General features: G+C 40.8%; 1 protein-coding gene and 1 pseudogene across 1 annotated transcript; one reads left to right on the top strand and one right to left on the bottom strand.

Annotated features, from left to right (window-relative positions):
- Positions 1–2,113: 2,113 nt before the first annotated feature.
- Positions 2,114–13,904, bottom strand: LOC134368047 (eukaryotic translation initiation factor 4E-like; annotated as a pseudogene).
- A 77-nt stretch (positions 13,905–13,981) lies between these two features.
- Positions 13,982–14,731, top strand: SPIN4 (spindlin family member 4). The gene has a single exon (XM_063084412.1). It carries the CDS (start codon positions 13,982–13,984, stop codon positions 14,729–14,731), a length of 750 nt encoding a protein of 249 aa, XP_062940482.1.
- Positions 14,732–14,935: the final 204 nt, after the last annotated feature.

The following is a 14,935-nucleotide window of genomic DNA, read 5'->3' as shown; positions in this document are numbered from 1 at the left end:
TTTTATAGTGATTGAACCTAATCTAATTTTGTAATAAATAGACTTTTTTTAATGTAGAAGATATAGATATTTAATGTTTTACACCATAGATATGCACAATTTTGTTTCAATAAAAATAAAATTAAAAAGCAGCGAGATTTTGTAACACACCAACTGAAACACCACCTTCTCTTTCTTTTTCAGGTTTCATTTTATTGTGTAAATGGCTGATTTTTGTCTGTTATGAGCTTTGCTGACTGTGTCAGCGCTCCTTTGAGGAGACAGTTACACCTTGTGGACTGAAAAACAAACCCAGAGAGGAACTTGTTTTGCCCAGAGGCTCCCTAGGCCCACATCACCCCAAGCTTGGTGCTGTGATGTTCTGCTGTTGAAAAGCATGTGTCCACCAGCTGTATTCAGCACTACAATGCATTTTTAAAATTATGTTTGCATCCAAGACAATAAAAAATACCTTATTTTTTGAAAAAAAATGAAAATAAAAAAGGAGCAGTGAAATTCATTACTTTTGGTGACCCAGTAAAATAAGCTTTGACATTCTATTTTATGAGGTTATTTTTCAAAATTCACCTGATACTTCTCCATATTTTCAAAAATTAATGTAAGTAAGATATACTATGTAAAGAATTATCATTTAAGTAGCTTAAACCATTAAACATAACTTCTACCTAATTAAATTTCATATTGTTTTCTGCAAAGTAAGAGGTAAATAATATTTTCCTTCCTTTATAACTGTCTATCCTCAAAGTATGAGTGCACAAAGTATTAGTCACATGGCTATTTGGGTGAATGTGTCTCCCCAGACATGCAACCCAATGTCGAATTCTGAATCAACAACCCAATAATGAGAGCCAAAGATTTTATTCAGGATCTATTTAACTGACCAACTCATGCAGTTTTACTCGTCATCAACTGTCACATTCAACCCTGCCTACTACTACAAGATTAGATTTTTACAAGCAATTAAGTAGCTCCACAAATCTCTACAGTTCTGAACTACCTAACAGAGAGAACAAAAATCTCAATCTGTAGATTTTAAAGTGCTCTGATACTTTACCCTCAATTTACCTAGTTGTGTTTTCTCCCTATATTCAATATACCTTCACTGGTTCACTAATTCACTACACTTCAAACCCATTTTTTAATCCTACCTTTTTCCAGATGTCCATTCTTATTGATTCATAGATATTTGAAACAAGAAGAGATTTTATGCTGTTATTTTTTAAAACAATTCACTGTACACATTTTATTTACAGTTTTGTACACTGTCTTAATATGAATGAGACTGCTTTTCTACTTGAGCCATTTGTAACCAAAGCAAAATAACCTAAGTAATAAAAAGTGTTGAAATACAGCATAAAGATACAAAAACAGTCATGCTAGTTCTATTTAGGATCTATTTGGGAATGTCATTATGATGTTACATTTTTATAATCCACAATTATGTTTACGAAATCACACATACATGGTTCACTGATTTGAATGAAATGCATAAATTTGTGGCAAAGCTGTGTAGTTACAAAAAACAAAATAATTACCAAAGAATGAACAAAATTAATGTTTATTCCACCTTTGTGTCATATTCCTGGATCCTTCACCAATGTTACATGAGGAAAAAAACAAAATCAAAACAAATGAAAAATGAAATCAGAATCAAATAAATTAAAATCTGACAGCCACCAGCAAGAGTACAGCAAAGACAATGCTGTAAAAAGGAACAGAAAATTGCTAGAAAACTGTATGCATCATATTCTTTCAATCCAGCAAAATATGCTCCTGCATACAATGGAACATAAAAAGAATTTTTTCCCTATTAGGTATAGAAATGCAAGTTATTTTTTGAATATTGTGAATGACTAAAATGTGTTTGTAATGGTAATTCTACTAAGTTATTACAGGAGTGGGTCATTTATGGATTCTGGGGATATGTTGTACTATAATTCTTTGTTTGGGATCATGGATACTCTAGCCAAAATTTTTTTAAAAAATATGAACACAGAAGTACAAGACAAAGGCGAATGAAACTTCTCTTATATCTTAGCAATATTTAGATGGAAATCATATTTAAATGCAGTCCACTCTGCTTTTGAAGAGGCTTTGGTTCAGCTAGCAAATTTCGATTGCTTGAGGCAGTCTCCTATGAGAATACTCAGAAGGAGTCTTCTTAAACAACAAACCTATTTTTAGTGGTGGAGCCACTCTTAGTAGTTATGTCTGCATGGGACTGATAACCAACCACCATCTTTGTAGGAAGTCCTAACCTTTACTTGTATACCCTCCCTATATGTGTAATAGCATCTCTGTTTTCACGTTCAGTAGTCCATATTGCTATCTTATCACCTTTAGCCCTAACATTAACAGCAGCTCCACATATATCATCACAGTAGTCATCAAAAGATTCTCCAATAAGGCACAACAGTGTCTCTAGCCAAATCGATCAAGGTTACTTGGTCTTTTCTGTTTGTTCAATGTAATTAGCCATCATCCTCCCTGTTTGTTCTTCTCATCTTCCCACATAGGCTCAATACCATCCTTAGAAAGTAAGTAGTCACAGCCAGGCATTAAATTACTAGACAACTGGATATGGTTGTACAGAGCCCAAAAGTCTTCAACAGTATCAAACTTAGAAATCAGCTGAAGGTTTGCTTGCCAAGTTTTGCTTTTATCGTTTTTAAAAAACCAGAGTACTCATCTGTTCTATAGAGGATGTTTAATATAGTGTTCTGTGTTAAGAACCTCCTGATTAGATTCTATTTTCTCCTCTTCTGTAGGCAGGGGATTAGGAGTAGGTTTGGTTTCTGGTTCCACAGTCACTATTTTAGATCGATCTGATCGCACAACCACTGAAGAAGAGATTTTAGATATTAATTATTCTAAATCTCTTATTTTTGTCTAATGAAATAGAGGCACAGAGATTCAATTGCTTGCCCAAAGCTGCACAATTAATTTTTTCAGTGCATAAAATAATGTATTTATTGTTTACTTTAGTAAGAAATATTGTCATATGATATATAATTTTCTGCATTTTCCACTTCTTTTTCTTTTTAAAAGAATTATTTTGAGATAATTGTGCATTCATATGCAGTTGTAAGAAATAATTCAGAAAGATCCTGTGTACTTATACCCGATTTTCCCCAATGGTAGCATTTGGCATTACTATAGTATGGTATCACAATAGAAAATTTACGTTGATAAAATCTTCCAAACTTATTCACATTACACCACATACATGGACTTGTTTCCATGTGTGTGTATATTTAATAGTATGAAATTTTATCACATGTGTAGATCAGTGTGACAACGACCACAGCCAAGATTTAAAAAGAGTTCCATTGCAAGGATTCCCCATGCTACCCATTTATAGCTAAAGCCACTTCCCTCCCATCCCAGTTCCCTAATCCCTGAAAACACTACACTGTAATTTCAACATTTCAAGAAAGCTAAGTAAACATAAAAATACAGCATGTAATCTTTAGAGATTAGCACTTTTGCTAAACTCATCATAATTCCTTCAGATTTATCCAAATTGGCATATATTAATAACTTGTTTCTTTTAATTGCTGAGTAGTATTCCATGGTACCACAGTTTGTTTGATCTTTTACCCTTAGAAGGACATCTGGTTTGTTTCCAAATTTTATCTATTATGAATGAAGCTTCTATGATCATTCATGTGCATGTTTTTATGTGAACATAAGTTTTTATTTCTCTAGGATACATGCCCAAGAGCAGAATTGCTAGTTTGTATAGTATTGCATGTTTACTTTTGTAAGAAACTGCCAAATGTTTTCCAAAAAGAATACACCATTTTACCTTCTCACCATCAATTTAAGAGAGAACCAGTTTCTCTGCATTCTGATCCCATCTAGTTTTGTCAGTATTTTTTATTTTAGCTATTCTAATAGGTATGTAATGATAATCTCATTATGGTCATAATTTATATTTCCTTAATAACTGCAGTGGATTGAATTTCTGTCCCCCAAAGCCCATGTATTAGAAACTTAACCCCTATTGTGACAATGTTAAGAGAGTTGGAAATCCTATTACGATAATTGAAAGGTGGGTTCTTGAAGAAGTGATTAGACTGCAAGGACAATGCCTTAGTAAATGGAATAATAAATTGATGCTTTAATGGTGGTCGTGGTGTGGTTCTGAGGGCTTTAAAAGGAGAGTATATGAGGAGCTATCTCTCTCTCTTCTCTATCAGTCTGCCATGTGAGACCCCTGCATCACTGTAACCACCACCAAGGACTTCACCAGATGTGATCCTTGAACTTTGAACTTCCCAGCCTCCAAACTGTAAGCAACAAATTTCATTTTCTTACAAATTACTCAGTTCCAGGTATTTTTGTTATAAGCAACAGAAAAGGACTAATACAGAAAATTGGTACCAGAGAAGTGGGGTGTTGTTTATAACAAACACTTGAAAATGTGGAAGCAGCTTTGGAACTGGGTGTTGAGGAGAGGGTGGAAGAATTTGAAGAGGCAGGCTAGAAAAAGTCTAGCTGCTAATGAGAGTTTAGAAGACAAGGAAACTGGGGAAAGTTTGGAAATTCTTAGAGACTGGTTAAATGGTGGTGACCAGAATACTGAGAGAAATATGGACAGTAAAGGCCATACCAAGTCAATCTTAGATGTAAGAAGGAAGGAGATTTTGGAAACTTGGGCAAAGATCACCCTTGCTATGAACTGGCAAGGAATTTGGCTGCATTCTGTTCATGCCCCAAAGTTTTATGGAATGTGGAACTTAAAGTTGCTGACCCATGGTATTTGGTGGAAGAAATTCCTAAGCAGCAAAGCATTCAGAAAGCTGCATGGCTACTTTCAACAGCCTAAGCTGAGTTATGACAGAAAAGGTATAACATAAAGCCAGAATTTATAATTCAAAAGAAAACAGAGGCAAAAAATTGGAAAACTTTCAGCCTGACCAGAAAGCAAGGGTGTAGCCCAGCAATCAGTTTACTAAGGAGATGAGTACGGAAGAAAGATATTATCAAGATAAAGTGAAAAAGATATTGAAGGCATTCAGAAATTTTTGAGGATGCCTCTTCCATTACAGCCCACAAGCCTAGGGAGAGAGAATGGTCTCAAGGAAGAGGCCTGAGGTGCCCTCCACAAACTAGCTTCCCAGGGCCTCCTCAGGAAGCTCCTTCCAGCACCAGCACCCCAGCATCTACCTGGTGTTAGGTTTGTAGGCTCACAGAATGCTAGAGCTGTGAAGGCTTGGGAGCCTCCACCCTAACCTCAAGGGATGTTTGTAAAAGCCTGGGGGCCCAGGAAGAGATATGTCACAGCAGAGTCTCCACATAAAATCTTTGCTAGAGCAATGCTGAGCAGAAATGTGGGGTTGGATTTGCAGCAGACAAGCTCCACCAAGACCTAGTGGATCCATGGGAGCAAAACCACCATGGAGACCTCAGACTTGTGGAGCTACCAGAGTGGAACACCAGCCTGGGAGAGCTGAAATGTGGCCTGAGACCAGGAAAGCTATAGGAGTGGAGCTGCCCAAGGACTTGGGGACCCAATCCCCACACCAGCATGTGGAGGACCTCAAATATGGAGTCAAGGTACATGATTCACTAACTGTAAGATTTAATGCCTGCCCTGCTGGGTTTTGGACTTGATTAGAACCCTTACTTTTGACCTATTTCTCTCTTTTAGAATGAGAATATGTACCCTATGTTTGTTCCACTATTATATCTGGAAAGTAGATAATTTATTTTGATTTCACAAATGAGACCTTAAAACTCTGGACTTTTGAGTTGACTTTGGGGATGGAATAAATGTATTTATCTGTAAGACGGACACAAACTTTGGGGACCGGGAGTGGAATGCAGTGGATTGAATTTGTATACAGAGTAACTTGATGTCTTTACTTGCTTACTTGCTATCTGTATATTCTCTTCAGTGAAAAGTCTGTTCATATCTTTTGCTATTCTCTGATTGTATTGTTAGCTATTCCACTGTCGAGTTTTCAGAGGTCTTTATATTTTTGAGGAACAAGGCTTTTTGTTAGATATATGATTTGAAAATATTTTGTCCCTCTCTGCAGCTTGTCTATTTTCCTCTTAACAGAGTTTTTCACAGAGCAAAATATTTTTATTTTGATGAGGTTACATTTACCAAGTTTACCAAATTTACTAAGAGTTCCTTTGAAAGATCCTGCTATTTGTGTCAAGTATAAGAACACTTCACCTAACACTATGTTTCAAGAATTTTCTCCTATGATTTTTGTAAAAGTTTTATAGCTTTACATTTTAGCAAGCTTCCTATTTTGAGTTAATTTTTATATAACAAGTTTAAGTCTCGACCTTTTTTTTTCTATGCATGTCCAATCCTGTCAGTTCCATTTGTTGAAAATGCTATCCTTCCTCCATTGAATTGCTTTTGCATCTCTGTCAAAAATCAATTGGACATATTTGTGTGAGTCTATTTCTGGGTTCTTTCTGTTGGTCTGCAAACACACTCTTTCTCAATTACTGTAGATATGCAGTAAGCCTTAATATCAGGTAGAATGGAGTACCTTGGGTTTGTGCCTAACTCAGGCATGTGGCCAGAGCTGGTCTCCATGCTGCACCACTGCACTGAGCATGGGAAGCACCACCAGGGAGGCACAAGAGCTACTGCTGTGGTGAAAAGCAAAATGAGGAGAGGGGAGACGGGCTTCCGGTCAAGATGGCAGAACAGATGGTTCCTGGCATCACTCTCTCCCACAAATCAACCAATTTGCAACTATTAAAAAGCAATGACAGCCAAGCTGGGGCCGCTAGAGCTGAGAGCAGAGACCTACAGAGTTCATGAATTTGGGAGAAGCCACAGTGAGAGAAAGAAAGGACCACTCCCACCATTTCGAACCCTGGCCACTTCAAGGCTGGAGCTGGTGGGAGCATGGAGCAGGAGCTGGCAAAAGCTGCAGCTGTGCCCTTCCTATGAAGTTGCTTGGAGGCAGCAGGGGAGAAGAGGGCCTTAGTGGCCTCCAGAGCAGCAAGACTACTAATAGGGTTCCCATGGACCCACATAGGAGCAAGGAACCATAACAACTGAAAAGAAGGAGCCACTCAGAGGCCAGTGAGTTATCACAAGGGACCAGCACATGGCCTGCCCCATGGGAAGTGTTTGGACTGTGGGTGGTAGGGGAGACAGGTCTACCAGGAGAACACTGGGGCACAGCAAGGACAGCAGATCTGCCCCCCAATCAGCACAGACCCACTCAGTGGAGACTGGTCAGGAATACAGAACAGTAGGGGGTGCAGTTTGCTGAAAAGACTCAAGCCCAGACCAGAGTTTCTACATAACCCAGGTGTACTGGATCTCACAAGAGCCAGAAGTACCTATAAAGTCAACCATTAAAACCTAAGCTGCACAAAAAGCCATCCCCAGGGAATCAGCTGCAAAGCAACAGTTTAGCTCAACCACAGAACTCAAGTGCTCGTCCCCACAGGAAGTTCCCCCATTTTAGAAGTAAGCAAAAGATAGCAAATTAGTTCCAGTGCAGAGTTTAAGTGATGGGAACACCAAATAATCCAATACAGAACTGGAAGAAAAAACAAAATACCCACAGACCAGAGACAAAGTTTGATATTAACTAGTAAAGGTCTCACATCACCAAAGAACACCTATAAAACCAAGAGGGACTGGAATTCTCCCAGGCTACCAAGCCAGGGAGGTGGGAGGGCTGGGGGCCTCAGCCATGGCCCCTGACACCTGCAACTAGCCCAGCAACCACCACTGAAAGTGCTCTGGGCTCTCATGAGCTGGGGCAGTGGGGAGCCAAGGTCCTTGGCCATGCCCTCTGACACCCAGAATCAGCCCAGCAATGACCACTGAGCCACTGCAGGAAGTGCCCTGGGCTCTCTGGAGTCAGCATGGTGAGGGGCCAAGGACCTTGACCACATACACCCCAACACCCACAACCAGCCCAGTGATGACCACTGAGCTGACACAGGAAGTGCCCTGGGCTCTCTGGAGCTGGGGTGTTTGGGGCCTGAGAGTCTTGGCCATTCCCCACCAACACCTATAACCAGCCCAGTGACAACCATCAAGGCACCTCAGAAAGCACCAGGGCTCTCACAAGCTGGGGCAGGGGGTGCCAAGGGCCTTGGCCATGTTCCCCTGACACCTGTAACCAGTGCATGAAGTGCCCTGGGCTCTCCTGAGCCAGGATTGTGGAGGGCTGAAGGCCTCAGCCACGCCCCCCCCCCCAGCACCTTCGAGCAGCCCAGCATTGACCACCAAGCTGCCACAGGAAGAGCCCTGGGCTCCTGAACTGGGGTGGTGGGAGGGTGAGGGCTTCAGCCACACCCCCCTGACATCTGTGCCCAGCCCATCAATGACCAAGACACTGCTGGAAGCCCCCTGATCTCCCCTGCAGGAATGAGAGAGGTGCCACGTGCCTCAACCCCACCCCTCCTCCTACCCCTTGCCCTCTCCCCCTCCCCACCAACTGCTCTACAACAACATCATAGAATGTAAAAGAATAATATTAATAAATAAACTTTAAAAATATATATCAGGTAGAATGATTCTTTCAGTCATATAGTTCTCTTTCCAAATTATTTTAGCTCTTTTAGATAATCTTCATTTGTATATAAATCTAAGAGCCTTGTGTGTGTCTATGAAAAACTTCGCTCAAATTTTCATTGAAGTTGCATTAAACCTATAGATCAATTTGGAGAGAATTGACATTGTTACTTTATTGAATCTTCCAACCCATGAGCACAGTATGTCTCTCCATTTCTTTAGGCCTTCTTTAATTTTTGCCATTAACATTTATAATTTTTAGGATATAAATCCCATACATGTTCTGATAGATCTTTACTTAAAGATTTCACTTCCTCTGAAGCTATTGTAAATGTTACCTCTTATGTTATTGCTTCTTAGTTTCTGGAAACTGTTCATTGTTTTTCTTAGTTTATTTTCTATCTTCATCATCTCCAGTCTTATAATGATCTCATCCCAGAATATTTTTAATTTTTATTTCATGTTTCAGTTCCAATAATGTCCATTCAGTTCTTTAAAAGAAAATACAATTTCTTTTCTGACATTTTCTATTTTTTTCCACTTGCTTCAAGATAATTCATAATTCCTATTAAGATGGCTGCTTTAGAATCCATTTCTGATAATTCCAATATCTGATTCATCTCAGGTTTGGCATCTCTTAATTGTTTTGTGTCATTCAGGTTGCAATTTTTCTTGTTCATTGTGCAACTTGTGACTTTTTATTGCATTCTGGTCATTTTTATATTGCATTTAATATTTAACTTCTTTCTTTCTTTCTTTTTTAGCCGAGGGTTCCCCTGTTGTTATGTAACTGAAGGGCTGGGTATGTATGTATTTTCAGCTTCTTGTGGGTTCCCCTGATACCACTTTTGCAAATATTGCATGAGTATGGGATGGAAGTTTAGCTCCCTTCTTAAGTTTGCTGACACCTTCATCGTATAAGTAGGGTACTGACTCATACCACCTAATTACTTCAAAGTAGGAGTGAAGGCTCATCTTACCACTAGGTCCCCTTGACACCAAGGATGTAAGGAAAGTTGAATAACATCTAGTCCTATCATGTTCCTCTTTGTTCAGTCTCATTGATGATGGATGAGGATGAAAGCTCAGCTCCTCACTGGGCTTCACCAATATTAAGGGTAGAGGGAGCCTGAGTGCTGACTAGACCTGACTCTCTCTACCTTGTTCATTGCTGCCAGGTCAATATGGGTGGGGGCAGAAGGAGAGGGTGTCACATAGTGATCAATATCACTACTTTACACCACCAGATGAATGTGGAGAAACAGTTCATCATTAGACCTTGCTGACACTGCCCTAGCAGGGGAATCAGAGCCACTGCTTGCTTCTGCCAGGTGTGGAATAGAAGATCAACTCTCTGCTCAGCATCGCCAATATTAATCTGCCAGGGGAATCAAAGCACTGCCTGTTTCTGTCAGATAGGACATAGAAGATCAGCTCTCCACTTGGTCCTCCAAACACCACACTGTCAGGGAAATAGGAATGCCATCTGCTTCCACTGTCAGTAGGTGGAATATCAGTTCTCCACATTTGAGGCTGTTGATTAACCTTGTTTCCCACCACAAACCACCCCTCTTATTCCTTACCTAGATAAATTTTGTGCTCCAGCCACAAGCTCTTGACCAGTTTGTAACATATCCTATGCCCATGCATTCCTCTGTGCCTTTCTTCCAGCTGTTTTCTGCTTTGACTGAAAAGACCTCAGTACTCTGCTACCCTCTGAATATCTCCCTTTTGTCATTGTACCCCTTCAAGTTTTCTTTGATGATCTCCTCAGCCATAACAAATCACTACTTCCTTTGGGTCCGCCAGTGTGTTATTGGTGCCTCTTTTTATGCCATAATTTGCCTTGTATACTGGAATTAACAGTGTTTATGTCTACTTCCACCACCTCTCCAGTTATAAATTATCACTGTATTGCCCAAATCTATTTTCATTAATGTTTTATTTATCCAGAAGTCAGGCTCCAGAAACTCCCAGCATTTAAAAGACTGCTCTGCAATGATAGTGTATATCATTGAATATAATAAGTATTCTGATGGGAGCATCACATATTGCACATGAGTATTGATGTTCATCTCTGTACCACACAGATATGTACAATCAACTTCGTTATAATATAAATAAATAAATAAAATAAAAGACTGATCTGAAATTGGCTACAAGGTAAAAATCCTGCCACAGTCCTCCTTGGTTCACACTCAGGCCCTGATGAAGGGGGCCTGAGTGTAAAATTGAGCAAAGGTTCAGAGGGGGGGATGAACCAGGTGGTTTGTAGACAGACCTGGTAAGAGAAAAGAGCTTGTTTGAGGGAATGTCTGATTAGGAGACTACTGAATACTTATCACGTGCCAGTTCACATTCTAAGAGATTTATGTGTATTTATCTAATTTAATGCTCACATCTGCCCTTTGAAGTAGATTTTATTACTATCCACATATTGCAGGTTGCTGAGAAGCCATTTCCAAGCTCCCCCTTGCTCAGTGTACTCTCGTAAACATTTTCATACTTCAGGATACATTTGCCCACAGGGTCAGTGATGTGGGTGTTTGCAGGGATAAAGCTGCAGTGGAGGGTTCTGAGTTACCAGGACTGTGGTCTTCTGAGGCTTGTGTAAGACTACTTGTTTCATTGGGGAAGATTTCTTTGAAATGGAGCAGGGCAGCTGAAAGCAGTTATTTATTCATTTAACAAACATTTTTGGAGTACCAACTCTGTATAAGGTACTTGGGATACAAGATAAAAATCCATTTTTGAATGAGTCTCTTGTCTAGTGGGAGACATACAAAATAAACATTATATCAGTGTAATAGGGCCCTTTGAATACATAATGTTAGCTGATGATCTAAAACATCAGAATTATAATTTTAGAGAAGGAACAGTATTAGAAATTCTTTTGTCTCCTCAGGCTGCTTTGTGGTGTTGTAAGCAAAAATTCTTTCTAAGGCTGTAACCAAAGAGTTTGAGGGAATTGTTTGCCCTGGATTGTTTTGCCCTGTGGATGGTCATCTTCTCTCACCTTTTAACTGCTCTTCTAAGCAAAAAGAGCTGGGGAATTATTTGGGAAACATTTGTGGAACATAATGGTATGACATTTACACATACTTGCCTTCCAACTTTGACTGTGCATATGTAAGTTGTGTATATGTGTGAATATGTATACACCACTAAGTCATTCTAAAGAGTTTGAAAATAACTTTTAATAGATGTAGTTTTCTTGCTTCCTTGGCATTAATTTCTTATGATATAATATTGGAGAATTATCCCAATCTCCAATGTCCTTGGCCTTGGAAACAGGGAATCAAAGGACCCTCACATGTTCTGCCCACCAAGCTATTATTAGGAGTGCTTTTAACCACTGACTTTGAAGGTAATGAAACATGGAGGCAGCCAGTATTGCCTCCTTGCAGCTTTCTCCCCTGATTTTCTTTGTTACCGGGGAACTTGACTGCCTTTTTTTACTCGTGATAATATGAGGCCTTCTCTCACCAGTGAAGGGTGGAGGAATGAGAATGAAGGCCCTAGACACCCCTGGTTTTTATTACCATTTTATAAGATTTACAGACATTCTCATCTTATCTATATTAATCCCTTACTATTTAATCCTTATTAATCCCTGTGACTTGAAGTAAGTAAAATTATGAACACTTTCTTTTCTATCTTTAGATTTTTCATATACGGATGCAGTACTTTTATAATCAGAAAAACAGCAAATATATACACACAAAAACCTCTTTCTTTTTTTCTCTGTCTACAGAAGTGGGGGCCACAATTTTGTCTCAGTATTCTGGTTTCTGAAGTGTTGTTTTTATCTCACATACAGAGCTCCATATCATTAAATATTCTTTGAAAACATGGTTTAGACAATCTTAATAAATCCATATATGAAGGTAAAATTGTTTTATTATTTATTCTTCTTCCATAGACCATTTAGTGTCAGTAATGGACCATCAAAGGAATATTACAAAGTCATACTATGGAACCATTAAAAAACATGTTTTCAGGGTATTTAACCTTGGAAATGCTCTTAATATGAATGAGGAAAGCAAGCTATAAAAGTATGAAATATGCTCCTGATTTTGTAAGATATAAGTATAGATTTATTAACGAGAGAGAAATCAGCATTGTTAACATTTTGGTGTATATCTATGTGGTTCGAGTAAGGTTAGTTTCATCTCTTATTGTTAACATTTTGGTGTATATCTATGTGGTTCGAGTAAGGTTAGTTTCATCTCTTATTTCACTGAATTTCAGAAAATCCCCACAATGCCAGTACATGCCCTTTACATTCAGAAATTATATATAAAATTACCAGGAATGATTAGATAGAAAACATAAAGGACAGTTATCAAGATGGTGGACTGCACACAAGCTTTTCTTCTCTGGTCTCAAATCCCTTAAACTGAAAATACTTTGTGTATACAATCTCTCTCCTCTCTCTCTCTCTCTTTCTCTCTCTCTCTCTCTCTCTCTCTCTCTCTCTCTCTCTCTCTCTCTCTCTCTCTCTCTCTCTCTCTCTCGTGTGTGTGTGTGTGTGTGTGTGTGTGTGTGTGTGTGTGTGTGTGTGTGTGTGTGTGTGTGTGTGTGTGTGTGTGTGTGTGTGTGTGTGTGTGTGTTTTGAATATATACATTGAAACAACAAAAAAGGTTTGTGAGGAATTCTTGAAAGATAGAAAGCAGATGGAGCCTCTGTGGAGGAGGCTGGCAGGCAGCAGGCGGCCAGAGAGGAGGGGAGCGGGCCTATCTGGCTCCCCTTTGAGGGAAACGGTCGCAGGGCGGGGGTGGGCGGAGGGGCGCTTGAGGAAATGAAGGAGAAAGCGCTGATGTCAGTTCTGACTGAACGCGCACTCACTGACCTGCCCCGCCGCTGCCGGTGGAGCGGAAGGCGGGATGGCGGGGGGTGGGGCTGAGGCGCAGGCGGGCTTAGAGGGGCGGGTTCCCTAAGCGGCAAAAACCGCGGCGCCAGAACAAGGCCAAGCAGACTAGCGCTGCCGAAGCCCAGGCCGCGCGGACTTCTCAGAAAAGTCCTTTGCAACTGCAGCCATCCGTTTTATCCCTTGCCTACCTTCCTTGTCGTCTCCTTCTCAGTCGCCGTGCCGCAGCAGCAGCAGCATTGACTACAAAAGCTAAGTGGCCGATTCGGGAACTTGGGGTGGGGAGTCGGGGCGGGCTCAAGGCGCGGACAGTACACGCGAGCCCGCCATCTCTTACGGCAACCTCCACTGCTGCAGCCACCCTTCCCGGGAGGGAGAGGAAAACACTGTCGTGAGGGACACGCTGTCCCAGTGCCCAAGGTCAGAGTTAGAGCGTTTCTGCCAAGCCCTGCTGGGAGCCTTGCACTTGGAGAAGGGAGGACAGATCCGGTCTTTGAGATCGCGGGAAAAGCCCTCATATTGGATAGTGTTGACTTTTTGTCAGCTTAATTGAGCAAAGCGTCAGCTTTGCCCAAGCCCCAATAAACCCTGAGCCATGTCTCCTCCGACCGTGCCTCCGATGGGGGTAGACGGTGTGTCCGCATACCTGATGAAGAAAAGGCACACCCACAGAAAGCAGCGGCGCAAGCCCACTTTCCTCACTTGTAGGAACATCGTGGGCTGCCGCATTCAACACGGCTGGAAGGAAGGCAACGAGCCCGTAGAGCAATGGAAAGGCACCGTACTCGAGCAGGTTTCCGTGAAGTCCACTCTCTACATTATTAAATATGATGGCAAAGATAGTGTATACGGACTAGAACTACACCGAGATAAGAGGGTTTTGGCGTTAGAGATCCTTCCTGAGAGAGTGCCAACTCCTCGCATCGATTCGCGCCTGGCAGATTCCCTGATTGGCAAGGCAGTGGGGCATGTGTTTGAAGGCGAGCATGGTACGAAAGATGAATGGAAGGGTATGGTCCTGGCGCGAGCCCCGGTGATGGATACTTGGTTTTACATTACCTATGAGAAAGATCCGGTCCTCTATATGTACACGCTGCTGGATGACTACAAAGATGGTGACCTGCGCATCATACCAGATTCCCACTACTATTTCCCTACTGCAGAACGGGAGCCTGGAGAGGTGGTCGACAGCCTCGTGGGCAAGCAGGTGGAGCACGCCAAAGATGACGGGTCCAAGAGAACCGGCATTTTTATACATCAAGTGGTGGCCAAGCCGTCTGTCTACTTCATTAAGTTTGACGATGATATTCACATTTACGTCTATGGTTTGGTGAAAACCCCCTAAATTCATTGTGCTGTTTGCAAAAGTTGTGGAACTATTAGATGTAAGATATTTCATGTTTTCATAATTGTGAACTTTGTGAGCACTTGAGGTGTCAGAAATTCAGGAAAGTGGATACATCTTATTGTGCTTCCAAATCTTACATTGACTAGTTCCACAGTTTTGCCCCAAGTGTTTTTCGTTACTGTTGATGTTGCCTTGTCCTGT

The sequence above is a fragment of the Cynocephalus volans genome, chromosome X, assembly GCF_027409185.1.
Source record: "Cynocephalus volans isolate mCynVol1 chromosome X, mCynVol1.pri, whole genome shotgun sequence".
In the NCBI taxonomy this organism is placed as follows: domain Eukaryota; kingdom Metazoa; phylum Chordata; class Mammalia; order Dermoptera; family Cynocephalidae; genus Cynocephalus; species Cynocephalus volans.
Note: the sequence above shows the minus strand (reverse complement) of the source record. Positions and strands in the feature narration are given on the sequence as shown.

Excerpts from the sequence above, each read along its gene's own strand:
- SPIN4 (XM_063084412.1), top strand. The coding sequence starts at position 13,982 with ATGTCTCCTCCGACCGTGCCTCCGATGGGGGTAGACGGTGTGTCCGCA.